The 14,872-nt window shown below is 34.9% G+C and overlaps 1 protein-coding gene across 1 annotated transcript in view; it reads left to right on the top strand.

The window, feature by feature from the left end:
- Positions 1-14,423: 14,423 nt before the first annotated feature.
- The window catches only part of LOC138699648 (protein takeout-like), a 37,110-nt gene continuing 36,661 nt past the window's right edge, over positions 14,424-14,872 (top strand). The window contains exon 1 of the mRNA XM_069825688.1: positions 14,424-14,573. Coding sequence (XP_069681789.1) covers positions 14,507-14,573 — 67 coding nt within the window. The 5' untranslated portion in view covers positions 14,424-14,506. The remainder of the gene's footprint in view (positions 14,574-14,872) is intronic.

The following is a 14,872-nucleotide window of genomic DNA, read 5'->3' as shown; positions in this document are numbered from 1 at the left end:
TCTTTACGCTACTATGAAACATGCTTTGCGATCATCATTTGTTTACCGTATAGGTAGTCAACTGAAAATGGCGGCTCCATTAAAACGTTTTGTTGAAGCTAACATTATTGAAATAGAATTTTAGTAAGTCAATTAATATTTTATTGTATTACAGTACTTTATTTCTTCTAATCTTTATATACTTCCTTCTAATCGTGTAATAATCAATTAAATCCCACTCGAGTTTTGATTTTCTCTAGATAAATTAAAACCTCTAGTGAGATTAATGTTGATAAAATTGTAGGCCTACCACTTCTTGGAGAATCGTGAAATGATCCACTTCTTATACTGTAAATTTATATATCAAATTCCACAGAGTATCGTGGCTTGATCACTTCAAATTTCTTAGTTATTGTAGTAGTAGTAGTAGTAGTAGTAGTAGTAGTAGTAGTAGTAGTAGTAGTAGTAGTAGTAGTAGTAGTAGTAGTAGTAGTAGTAGTAGTACCAGTACCAGTAGCAGCAGCAGTAGAAATGTTTAACTGTTGCTATAGCCAGGCAAAATTCAAAACATAGTGTTTCCTTTGTCGACTCGCGCATTACGTCATTATTGTACATGATTTAATCCCCACTGCAGTCTGACCGGTAGAGGCAATTGGTTTCTGCGCACTTTGAAGTGTATATTGCCGGGCTATACAATATACTATTTTCAGCCACACATTATCACAATCTATTAACTGACTTCAGAATGTCTCTGCGACCGAGTTTCAAAATTAGGAATTATGTCACTTACTGCCAGTCGTAGTTTATCACGAAGGTATTTGTCTGTCAGTCGTGATCTAAATTTGGTTTTTACTATTTTCATTGTTAAAATTAATTTTTCACAAACGTCAGTTGTAGCGAACATGGCTTCAATAGAGCAGGCGAAAGAACGAAGCTTCGGATATTTATTTTTGGCAAAGATTTGAAAAGTTCAATTTTTGTCAAGTCCTTACATCTAGCTTTCATTTAACATCACATTGTAAATCTGTGAGTTTAAATTGAAGATCTAACCTCATTATTCGTACATCTGCTAAAAAGGATCGACGTACAGAGGTGGTGATAGTAGTAGCAGTAGCAGCAGCAGAAGCAGCAGCAGTCGCCGTCGTCGTCGTCGTCGTCGTCGTCGTAGCAGCAGCAGTAACGCTTAACATTTTAATGTTTCATGATTGACATATTGTACAGTATTATAATGCCATTTTATGTTATACAACCGTTTTCCTCGTAATACTTGTGAACAAATCATATATTTAATATTCTCACCATGTTGGCAGCAAAAAAATGCGTCCTCCCATCCTATTTGAAACTTTCGTTTTTGTAGAGGTACATGGTTTCGAGAGAGACATTGCGACGATGCCATTCGCAGGTCAGAGACAAATGCAAATGAGAGGGTGAGAGTTGTGGGCGGTAGGAAGCAAGAGAAATGCACAGCTACCATTGCGAGCCACAATCTGCTCGTGAGTCACATTTTCGCCACGGCTGCTTTAGGATAATGTAGTCTGGGTTAATCTACATCGATTTAACCTGATATACCTATCCGAAATGTAACGGTTGGAAGTTACTGATAGGCGCACTTTTAAATGGAAAGAGATATTATAGACGTATTTATACGTTTTAGAATATAATAATAATAATAATAATAATAATAATAATAATAATTTATTTTAGCTGGCAGAGTTAAGGCCGTAAGGCCTTCTCTTCCACTCAACCAGTAAAAAGTGTAAATACATATGCATGAACTTACAAAGAATTCAACAATTTGATTTAGATGACAGTTACATGTATACAAGAGTTATTTACGAATTAAACAACAAAATACTGTGAACTATTAATTAAACACTGAAATAAACTGTGTAGCAGAATTAAGCTAAAATACATAGAATGTTAATATATTTCAAATAATGTTAGATAATAGAAAGAGATTATTATGAGACAATTTTGAAAATACAGCACTATCAGGATGATGTCTAAAGAAAGAAGTAACAATGTAGTCAGTGATAGTTTAAATCAGTATGATTGGAGTGAAATGCTAATAAGGTTATCTTTTAAGCTGTTCTTAAAGGTGTTTATTGTCTTGCAGCCTCTAATACTTTGTGACAAGGAATCCCATTGACGCGAGGTGGATACTGTAAAAGATGATGAATAACAAGATGTTCTATGAAGAGGTATACTTAGCGTGCCACAGATAAGTGATCTGGTATTTACGTCGTGGTTAGAGTATAAATAAGAGAAACGAGACGAAAGGTAATTTGGTGTTGAGGTGTGCAGAATTCGAAAGAGTAAAGACAAAGAGTGTAAAGTTCTACGTTCTTTAAGTCGGAGCCACGAAAGACTTGCGAAGGACGGTGATATGTGATCATATCGTCGGATGTTGCACACGTATCTGACGCACATATTCTGAGCTCGCTGTAACTTGACTGACAGTTCAGAACTTAGGTCACTTAACAAAACGTCACAATAATCGAAGTGCGGCATTACTAGGTTTGTACTAGGGTAAGTTTTAGTTGCTGGGGCAAGAAGTTTCTCAAGCGACTCAAACAATGAATGGAGGAACAGATTTTTTTATCGTTTCTTTAACTTGAAAATTCCAACTTAGATTATTATCAAAAAAGAAACCAAAATTTTTTACGACAGATGAATAAGGGATTAGCGTGTTGTTTAGGGTAACAACTGAAAGATTACTGTTATTAAGGGAGTAAGTAAGCGCTTATGTCCAATAAATTATAGCTTGAGTCTTACTTATTGTCTTATTGTAATGTGAAATATTATTGAAAATGCTGCATCTTGTGTTGTTCCAATACGTTTATTTCACAGTTAAGTACAAAATGTAATACGAAAATATAATAATAATTTAATAATTTATTTATTTAATCTGACAGGATTAAGGCCATAAGGCCTTCTCTTCCATCCTACCAGATAGCACATATAAATACAAAAAAGAAATACAAACACTGATGAAAATAATAATTATACAAGACAAATGACTAAGGTTGCCCTTCTTATGGATTTCATGAATTGTAAATTCATATCTGGTACCGATACCGGTTGTCTTTCTAACCTCAATGAAACACTTGGTAACTTGCTAGTTTCAGATAACATCCAGGAAACATGGGAAAACACGCAGTTAGATGGAACCCTTCGATTGGCAAAACGTCTGTATTCCTCAACAGTAGCCAATGCATTGCCATCACAAAATCCATAAAAAAAAGCATGTCTGCATATTCACTATGCGAATTAAATGTCAAATAAACGTGAAGCTTATTCAGTCTTGTGTGTTACGCTGGCGTTGCGGTGCTTAGTGTGCAAAAGATCTGGTGTAACACGTAAAGTATAATACATGGAACCGCAACACGTTCCAGTATTTGTACCCTTAATTTTTCCCTAACCGTTATACTTCGGACATAGGTATAGGCCAGACCTGCAGAACTGTAGCTCCTCAGAGCGACTGGCTTACTACCTCTTCTTACCCCACCCACCTTTTCTACTATTGAGGTCATGGCGTTCTAGTTACGCTCGGCTGCATCAACATTCATTCTCGCGGCGGCAGGTATACAATACGCTATCAAAAATTACAAATGAACCGATAATAAAATCCTTAGGAACATACCTTTAGAAAGTGAGAGAAAAATGAATGAAGGAAATAAATAAGTTAAAAGACAGGTAACATAAATTTTAAAATGTATGTGTGCATATAATGTACAAAAATCTACCTATGTATATAACGTCCTATTACTAGTAAAGTCGATTAAGTCCACTTTTTGTGTAAAATAAGTTAAGTACAGTCCCCAACTTGTCTTTCCGTGCTCTGTATTCTACTAAAATAAAATAAGTCCGAAATGTTTTATGCAGGCAACAAACTAATTACTTTATTTGAAGAATTTATTACGATTTTTAGTGCATTAATGAAGTTTTAATTTCTGTTTTTATAAAACTTGCATTACTGGTATTAACTAGTTTTACTAGTAATAGGACGATAAATAAATTATACGTTGATAAGTGTGAGATAGCTATACGACGGATGTCAGTGCTGTCATTCAACATTGTAACGCACTCCAGCCAAATAAATATATAAATAAAAATAAATAAATGAATGAATAAACAAATAAATGAGTGAGTGAGTGAGTGAGTGAGTGAGTGAGTGAGTGAGTGAGTGAGTGAGTGAGTGAGTGAGTGAGTGAGTGAATACACAATACGCGTACTGCAGTTTAAAGAGAACTGGAACATGGAAAAGTCTAAACCCGTGAAGAAATACTACTGCCAAAGGAAATGGGAATATGATTATTTTGTTGTTGAAGACGAAAGAATAGCTTGTTTACTGTGTCCCATCCAATTTATTTCTACCCGCCATTTCAATATTAAACCACATTTCAACAAAGCCCATATTAAGAATTATGGAATGCACAAACTTTCGGGTAAGTTCATTATTACGAACTGTATATTGGTTATTTATTTATATACTGTTAAATTAAGGACGTCCCTCGTTGTGTTCATTTTGAATTGAAATTAATAGTGACTTTCAAGGTTCATTACTTAAATGCTATAAATTTATTTTTCCTTAGGTGATGATAGGAGGAAAGTTTTCGAAAATCTAAAGCAGGTTAGGTGCAAAGAAATCTGAAAGAAACTATCGACAGGAAATCTAGAATAAAACTTGAAACGAAATAACGCATTATAAATACAATGAATTTATTACAATCCCTTTTGAAAATTACAAGCCGCCACTCATGGACCTTTGCAGGGGCAGAGAATGTAAACAACTCTACGCGGAAGTCGATCATCCCCAATAGAAGTGGAGTGAGGATGACGTCATATTTCCCCTATTTACGGATTCTGCAGGCCTGGTATAGGCCTGTCAGGTTAAATCGATGTAAGTTATTTCAAACTACATTATCCTGAAGTAGGCCTATTTCACACTCCTCTTGAAACATTCTGTACATCAATGAATACATATATTATTAATTAATAAATTAATTCATTCATCCATTCATATGTGTATATATAAATGAATATGTAATACAATATTAGATTCATTGGTTATTTTGTAAAATATGTACTACGCGACCAAGGCGGGACCCGTAGTGGCAGAATGAGGAACTCCGTGCTCGCTGCGTATGTTTACTGCTGGAGTGTTGTCAAATCCAATGCCTAGTGTTTCAATCTGGTCGCAATGCCGCCGCATGTAGGAAGACGTGTGTTTCGTAGCCAAGCGCCGAGCATTATTTATAATGCCATAACATTTTGTGAAGAAGAAAAGACAACTGGTTTATTCCTAACTCTATCGAAGACAACAGAGCGTACTGCAGCTAATGTGAAGTTAAATAAAGAAACAATTAATAGGATTAGAAAGGAAAGTGAAGACTGTGAGGACAAGGGTGTAGAAATATCGACACCAAACAAAGTTAGAAGACCTCCTGCAAATAAGGTTGAATTAGACGACATGGACAAATGTATCATAAGAAGAGAAGTTCATAAATATTATAGTCTCTACAAAGAGCTTCCAACATTAGGAAAGTTGCATAAATTTTGTAAGAGAGGGATAGGTTTTAAAGGGTGCAAGGAAACTTTACGAAAACTCATACTGTCCGTGGGTTTTGCGTTCAAAAAATGTAAAGATAAAAGGAAATATCTAATAGAACGCTCTGATATAGTAGCCCGTTATTTACCTGGACGAAACATGGTTCTATATCCATTACACTTTCCACAAATGTTAGCAAGACGTAAACGTGTCAGGAGTTTATACAAATAGCAGTGCAGTTCAACGACTTATAGTAGCCCATGCTGAGGATAATGATGGTTTTATATCGGGTGCTTTCCTCAAATATGATGTCCGAAGTCGGGTCACTTTAAAATGTTAAGGTAAGAAATGTATATAAAATGCAATATTATATAAAATACTGTACCTACTTTAGTTTACGTTACTTTCGATTCATGTTCCCTCCTTTACGAACACTGGTATTTTTTCTGAATAGATTTCTATGTAAGCATATGATAAAATAAAACTAAACAATAAAGTTAACTATATATACGAACATATAACATATAAAGCGTGTTAATAATAATGAAACAAGAGCGCAGTTCAGCATGTGCTTCATTTTGCATCTGATGCAGACTTTACAACACGACCTGTGTTGTGAAGCGAATCGCAGCGCCACCACACAAAACGGTTCCCGCCTTGGTCGCGTAGTATATGCCATTTATACGGCACTGTTATTATTACGCATTTTTTGTCTGACGTGATTAAAGACTCATTTCTTTTAAGGAGCTGCTACTAACAACTGCAATTACTTACTGGCTCTGAAACGACATTAAATTACATCTACATTTATGCTAGTAGCTGAACTTTTCTCCAGCCCTTGCAATGGCTAATTTGTTTGTGAAATGTCACGTTTTGTTGTGGAGTTATACTTATGTAACTCCGAAAATGAGATTTTAAATCGATAATAACGATAATGAAAATGGAAACATGCATAGATTGATACTCCCATGTTGTGTTATAATGCAGCTATAATTATAAAATAATTCTGATGGCAATGTAAGAAAATGTAGACGTGGAATATTATCGGAAAAAAAGGAAAGACTTGCAAGACTTTGAGACATAGTAATGAGCTTGACGGTGTCTGTTCGCTCTTGGAGCGCAGATTACTTAAACGTTATTTATCTTTAAGTTTGTGGGCATTTTCTTCACTAATTTTGTAATCAGGGAAACTAAGTTTATAAAGAAAAATGAATTTTTGAGAAGAAATAGAAATGTCACATAGTAATTGAACACCATTTTGTCGCAACAGCTGATTCAAGCACTTGTTCACGGGAAATGTAGATTAGGCTTTTTTCTTTTCTGATAATGAATAATTTAAATCACAATGTTTCGAAGATCTGTCCTTTCTTAGTCTTCAAATGAAAAAATGGGACCAAGGGGTTCTCACTCTTGTAGTCGTTAATAAGGAGCTAAATACGCTTGAATTACCAGCGATGAAATAAGTCCAATCTACACTTCTTCTAAACAATCCATCATTGCGCTCTTCTTCTTTTATATCAGTTATTAACAAAATGACTACCGAGACAAAAGTAAGAAGGCGAAAAAGAACAAAAAAAGTTGACATAGAAGACCCTTCAGCGAATAACAATGTTAACAAACAGACCTATACGAGTAGTAACATGGTGTCGTCAGCGTACATATTTTTTTTATTTCTGTCTTGTGTAACTTTCTCCTTTTTTACTAGTGTAGGCCTACACTCTAGTTAGAAGTAAACTTGAGTATTATGCTTCTATAATATGGTTACCTCATTTCCAGTCCCATCAGATGCAAATAGAAAGGATACAGAAAAAAATTTTACGTTACTTATATTAAAAAAAAAATATCACGTGTCGTCTTATGAAAAGCAACTTTCGTATAATCAGTTACTTTTTAATTTAATTATAAAACGTTAAAATCTAGACGATTAATAAATAGCCAAAAAAAATCTGATCAATAGTCGATTTATTACGCCTGAAACCACACTGATGATCCTCAATAATTTCATATACATACGGAGTTAATCTTCTCAAAAGAATAATTGGACAAAATTTCGTACGACGTCAACAAAAGTGATATTCCTCGAAAGTTGCTACATTTAGTCTCGTCCCCCTTCTTGAAAATAGGTTCAGTTATGGACTCTTTCCATTGTTCTGGTACAATGCACTTTTCCCAAATAGCAAGTACAAGCTTATAAATTTCGCTAGATAATGTGCTTCCATCCTTTTGTATTAATTCTGCTGGAATTTGGTCGACACCTGGAGACTTGCACTTTTTCAGCTCTTCTATCGCAATTTTGACTTCAGAGAGTGTGGGTTCGGGTGTAAACGACTTAGCATTTTGTATTTGAATTTCGTCCCGATCATTTCTATTTGGCCTATGTACATTAATAGTTGTCGAGAGTAGTTTTAGCTATTTAAATTGTGAATAAGTGTTTTATAAGGTTTTTCTCTAATTTTGAAATAATTCTGCATTATTGTACTGACATTGGCACTATATTCTAGCATCTATTATCTACCCTTCTTTCTTTCGTTTTTCACTGTTATATATTTTATTTATTTATTTATTTATTTATTTATTTATTTATTTATTTATTTATTTATTTATTTATTTATTTATTTACTTAATCTGGTGGAGATAAAGCCATCAGGCCTTCTCTTCCCCTCTACCAGGGGATTACAACTACAATATTAAGAATACAATTACAATTATAATTACAATTAACATTAAATTTACAAATACAATAAAAATCTAAGTAGTAAAAGATTAACTGATTAATAAAAGCTAGACGGTTTATTGTAAAAGTTAAGAAGAGAGAAACATTTTTTTTATTAATTAAGTAAAAATTAAACCTACTCTACGCAGTAAGAAAATGCTTAATAAGTTTGTTTTTGAACGCTACTAAATTCCGACAGTCTCTGATGTCACTGGGTAGGGTATTCCACAAGCGTAGTCTATATACATAAATTGTATCAATGTAAACCACTTATAATTGGAAGCTTGTTCTGTTGGTGAAGTCTAAATGAATAAGTGATGTGTAGGGAAGATATATCTTTGTACAAATAGTAGACTGTCTCACAGTGCAACTTACACTTTTTTTTTTCATTTGTGTGTGTTTTTGTATTTGTATTTCTTATGGCTTGGTAGAGAAGATCAGATGACCTTAACTCCTCCAGATGAGAGCTAGATATAATTAAAAATAAGTAATAAATGATCTAGGACTACTTTTTATATATTACGTCATCATTAGCCTTGAAATCAAATGACTTGTTCCTGCATTTCATGAAGCAGAAGGGAGATCACGTAAGAAAGCTAAAAATGGACAAAGATAAGGAACGAAATGCAGCATGAATGCCAAAGAAAGTAACATATGATTGCTTTTTGCATAGACTACTACGTCGTCATTAGCCTTGAAATCAGTTGACTTGTTGTATTTTTTAGAGCAGAAGAAAGATCACGTAAACTAAAAAATGGACATGAATAAGGAACGAAATGCAGCCTAAGTGCAAAAGAAAGTAACAGACTTTTCTCAATGTCTCATAATTAGTTCTTATTTTTTAAACTGTTGTAAAATAACATTAAGCTATAGTATTACTCAAGGAAAACGGACTAGCCGTCATTTTAGGTTAACCGCCAACCCCTTCCCGTCCATTATAACTGTTAATTGGGGATATACTGCAGTCGTTTTAACTTAACGATGCTTCATTTGAACAGAGTGACAATGATTTGAGTGGGGGGAAATGGAAGTGTCGTGGTAAAAGTACGGATATGCATAATATGTATTTGCCTTGATTCAATATGGTGGGAGATGGAGGGTGAAAGGTACATTTGCCATCGAAGTTCATTAATTCGCGATTGTCGACTACAGAAGTGGGCTAACTTACTATTGCTCTCTTGAAGTTATTATTTGGCTAGTATTGACAGCAGAGGTGTGTGCCTAGTCCACAGAGTAAAATATATGAGCTGCTCGGGTAACAAAATGGTAAGGGCCATTATGGAAGTTTTAAGATGCAGCGAAAATAAATGTTCAATTTTTGCATAGATGTGAATAATTTTATTCGAAGTTCCGTTTTTTACTAAAAGTGTTTTATTACCATCATCCTAGTTTTCTAATACGGAAATAAATCAAAGAACAAAGGATCACGTCATAGGCCTATATTTAAAAAACTGGAAGAGTGCAGTAGAGATACCATTGTGTTATTCAAAAACAAATGTTGTTATAGTAACAGAGTAGAAAATCGAGGGAAAATACAGGACCAAATAGAGGAATAATACTGGGAAAATAAAGGGATAATAGAGAAGAAAAAGGGAGAGAATACATGAGAAAATGAGGGGAAAATAGAGGAGAATAAACGGGAGAAAATAGAGAGATAATAGACTGATAATAGAGGAAAAAATAGAGAGGAAATTAAGGGGAAAATAAGTAGAAAATGGATGAAGAAATAGAAATGAAAATAGAGGGATTATAGTTTATTTCTCCTCTATTTCCTCTCTATCTTACCTCTATTTTCTCCTCAATTTTCCCTCTAATTTCTCCTCTACTTTCTCTACATTTTCCGTGTTTTCTCCTCGATTATCTTTTCAATTTTTCTAATTTTTCCCTCTATTCTCTTCATTTTTTCCCTCTATTTTATCCTCTGTATTACCTCTATTTTCTCACTATTCGTTTTATCCATTTTTTTGTAGTTTACTCGTTTTCTCGCTTCTTCGTTGTCTTTTTCCCTCTTTCTCTCGTTTAAAGTATTCATATTCATATTCAGAACCACTTTTAGCATCCGCCGTGGATAATGGTTCTTTATTTGGACTCCTTATTTCTCCTTGCAACAATATCCTCTTCCCAGTAGAACTCATTTTCACAACACGAATGGCGCTTACCATTGTCTTGACTGGAGTATAATGGTGTCTCTATATTCAGATTGTTTTCACAATCTTCATAGATGGCAGATATGACCAAACAAATTACAGATGTAGGTAGATAATAGAGCAAGGTAACTTTCAGAAAGTGGTTTTATCCATACATGGTTCATATTGACACTTACCATTGTCTTGCCCGAAGGTACAGAATTAATTTCATTACAACTAGTGATAAAAATGGAGTACTCTAATCAGGAAATGGCAGAAATGCACTTTATGTATGGACGAGTTCATTTCAACGCAAATGTAGTAAGACGTTTGTTTGCTGAATAATTTCCTAATAGATATTTACGCAACAACAAGATGTTCCAAAGAATGTGGAAACAGGCTCTTTTAAAAAGGTTTTTCAGATGGTGGAAGACCAAGGAACACCAGAACACATAACTTGGAGGAACGAGTCCTAAATCATATTGAGGATAATAGCGTGAGCAGCACCAGAGACATGACAGCAATCTAGAATGTGAGTCGTGTGACAGTATGGAGAATTATACGAGAACAACTCCTTTATCCATGTCACCTTCAAAGAGTCCAATGCAGCATTTTGTACCTGGTTACAACAAACTTTTGCTTATGATCAACACTTCCTCTCTGCTATAATCGCCAAGTTTACCAGAAATGCAGTGCAAAACTTTCGCAATATTGACAAATTCCAAAGCAGTTTTGGAAACAAGACACAAACAACAGTTCAGCATTAATGTTTGGGCTGGAATAATTGGCGACACATTAATCGGTCCTTTCATTTTACCTGGAACATTGACAGCAACATCATACTGAAATTTTTTAACAAATAACTTAAATGTTTTGTTGAAAGAAGTTCCACTGAACTTAATTTAGCACATGTGGTTTATGCATGATGGGGCATCGTCTCATTTTGCTCTTGCTACTAGAGTAATTTTAAATCAAAGATTCCCTAATAAATGGATAGATCGTGAGGGAACGACATCCTGGCCTGCTCGTTCTCCCAACCTCAATCCATTGGATTTCTACGTATGGGGTCATTTAAAGACCATTGTGTGTTCCAGACCTATTCATAACGTGGAAATTCTTCGCCAACGGCTTGAAGGATGTCAGCAGATATGGCAGGCGCCTGGGATATAGGTGAGAGTAGGACAGTCGATGATGCGGCGCTCAGAAGGCTGAATTAGAGCTCATAGTGGCCATTTTGAGCACTTTCTGTAGAAATTAGAAGTTACTGTATAAGAAAAAAAATATTGTAAGTTGTAAATTAAACTTTATCATCACAAATATTAGTTTATGTACACCACAAACAATGACTGTAACCAAAAAACTAAACAAAATTGACCATATGTTTGCTTGTTTTCAGGTCCTCTATCAATTCCCCAGAGTTTTCCCGCATGTTTTGTTACACCCTGTATAAGCAATTGCACTTGAAAGTGAACTATAAACTGGAATATCATTAATAACATGGCAAAAAATTGTTTACCGCGAAACATGTAAACAACACAGCAAGACAACATGTGAAATCTGCATCATACCTAATCTTTATCCAGCTGTGTATTGTATGTTTGATCATATGACGCCAAACTTCTTCTGGGAGTAATACACCGAAACTGCACAGAGTTGTTATCGGTTTGGTTTACCGGTGTATCGACTCTTGGGTTCTCGGCGAGGTATGGTGTTGCAGCCGTCATAGTCAGTACCGTAACAGCCCAGTTACATTTAAAATGTGGGTCCTGTTATTCCTCTAGCACTAATGACACACCTGATTCCATTTTTTTTATCATAGTGTATGATTTGATGCAGTACTTCAGGTTTTTCTGCACACCAATATTTTCTGTTATTGTGGTTCACACGACCGACCGTTTTTATGAAACACGACTCGTCTGAGAAAAAAACAGGCTGTGGATCAATTACGCCACCTTCCACGAAGTCTAAAAACTAATTGCAATAATTCACTTGCAAACGTGGATTATGGTGGATCATCTTTTTATAGAGCATGCAATGGGGTATAGTGGTAACTCTGATAAGATTTAAGATTATAATAAACGTGTTGCGCTTCTTGCAGAAGATACACATGAATCTGTTTGATGAACTATTTTTTTTAGCAAGTGGCGAACGTTGAAGAACAGCGTCAATGTCATCTAATTTAATCTCTGTTAAAACTGGTCTGTTTCAAGGGCGTTTTTTGTTTTACATCTATCCCGCGTTCTGAAAAGTATTCACTGACTTACGTACTGTCTCCCTCGTCAGCAGTTGAATATTCGGAAATTTCGCAATAACCTCCGTACAGACCCATCAAACTGATTCATACTTATGTCTTGCATACAAATACTTTCTCTTTTAAGGTCAAATAGTGAGCCATGTGGCATCTCACACGAAACTGCACTCACAACAATCACACAATTACTTAACACGCATGGGCGCATTCAACGTCAAGGGGAATCGGGGAGCAGAGTGGGCGGCAGCCGGTAGATTAATGCGGCTGGTCCACTTGCCGTAGGTCGGTAAACCAAACTAATAACTATATATATATATATATATATATATATATATATATATATATATATGTAGTATTGTTGAGTTGTGTAGCAGTAGTATAGTTATCAACAGTAATCTCACTAGAGGTTTTGATTTATCTAGAGAAAATCAAAACTCGAGTGGGATTTAATTGACTATTACACGATTAGAAGAAAGTATATAAAGATTAGAAGTACCAAAGTATTCCAATACAATAAAATATTAATTGGCTTACGAAAATACAACTGTCTTCAAATGTATTATTGTACCATCTCAACATTACGCTAGATGGCAGTAGTGTTTTATGATGATGTTTTCTTGTTACCGGTATCAGTTGTGCCAACTATGGAATCATCATTGAACTCTGTGGACTGTTACTAGTCAAGAAGGCTTTGTTGATTCAGTTTCATTTTTGTTAAAACATTTGCATTTCATTTCAATCATCCGGATCCCAGTAATCAACGTCATTTGACAGATGATTTTCAATAAATCTTAGTATTAAACAATCTCTGATACGTGACTATCCATAATATCATATAGCAGAAGCTATAACAAACATAACCTAAATAATATAAACAAGTGTTAGAAAAGTTTTAATTAGGGATGATGAAATAAACAAATGTTTTAATTAACGATGATGAAATAAAAAATAAACATGAATATTTTTAAAAGAAACAATTATTGAAAGTACAATTTCCAAATTTGAATGTTTTAGTGGTTGGTGGTTCACTTGATGTTATATTGGACGTGTGCGTAAAAGAAGTGAACTCGTTGATGTACATGGTGTATCCCTCAACTTATTCAGGATTTCCGAATGGTGCTCTTCATATATGACCAGTGATCTTTATTAATTCTTGTTCTTGAATGCCAATGCGAGTCATATTTGAAAGTGCTGTGCATCGACTGGAGTGGTTTGTAATTTTCTGTTTTTTGACGTCCAGACCAGTGCAGTTTGAAATGTTGGTAAACAAAGAAACAAATGCTAGGGTAGTGATAAAAATAAACAAATGCTAGGGACGCGATAAAATTGTGCGATAAGCAGCCATGATTGGTTGAAAGACGTCCTTTCGTACCGTTTTATTGGTCGAAAGTAGTGTGACGTAGTAAAAGTGTAATAGTCAGCACAAAAATGGTGAAATGATGGCAGAAATAATGAGCAACCATAAATACAAACTCTGGCCGCTACATACTGTATTTCATTTGGCCTCACCAGTATTTAAACCTGGCTGTCAAGAACGAAGACGGCTGTAGTCTATGTGAGCCTTGTAAAAACTTGCTGAACAGTATAAATTTAAAAGTTCGTGAAAGGTTATGTAAGGAATAAAATAAAATCCATAAGAACAAAATCAGTAGCGCTGATAAATAAAATAGTATATGTCAAAGACTCTTACTTGGCTAAGGTCCAAGTCTACAAAACAGGATCAACTGGTCGTAATACAATGCTAATAGTAGGTAATTTATTACAAACAATTAGCACTTACGTGTGGAGCGTTTTCTAGGAATGCTACGGCATTTCTTTCAAGGTGATGGGTGACGACTATATAAAAGAGAGACTGCAGTCTCTCTGGTTTGGTTGCAGATCTCGACATGCTGAAAAGCTTGATAATCCTAGCAGCCTGCTCTCTGCTCAGCGGAGATGCGGCCCTAAAATTACGTAAGTCAACAATTGTGCACTTATCTAGACAATAGAAGGAAATCCAGAGCTTTGGAATTTGGAATGATGTCTGTGATTGAAATTAATAAGTGTAGTCGATTTTTCACGTCTCTTCAGTTTTCTTACAGTGTAATGGATATCAAATTGTGCTGATCTTACCGTAAGTGGTTTACAAATCCAGTAGTTTAGTGTTGCAATGGTGGAGTATGGAATGATACCTCTGATTGAAGTTATTGTGAGGCATAAATTTCAGTACTCGCCCACGATGCAACTTAAATTGCATGAAATAGGCTTATTTA

Source organism: Periplaneta americana, chromosome 5, assembly GCF_040183065.1.
Source record: "Periplaneta americana isolate PAMFEO1 chromosome 5, P.americana_PAMFEO1_priV1, whole genome shotgun sequence".
Classification (NCBI taxonomy): Eukaryota; Metazoa; Arthropoda; class Insecta; order Blattodea; family Blattidae; genus Periplaneta; species Periplaneta americana.
Note: the sequence above shows the minus strand (reverse complement) of the source record. Positions and strands in the feature narration are given on the sequence as shown.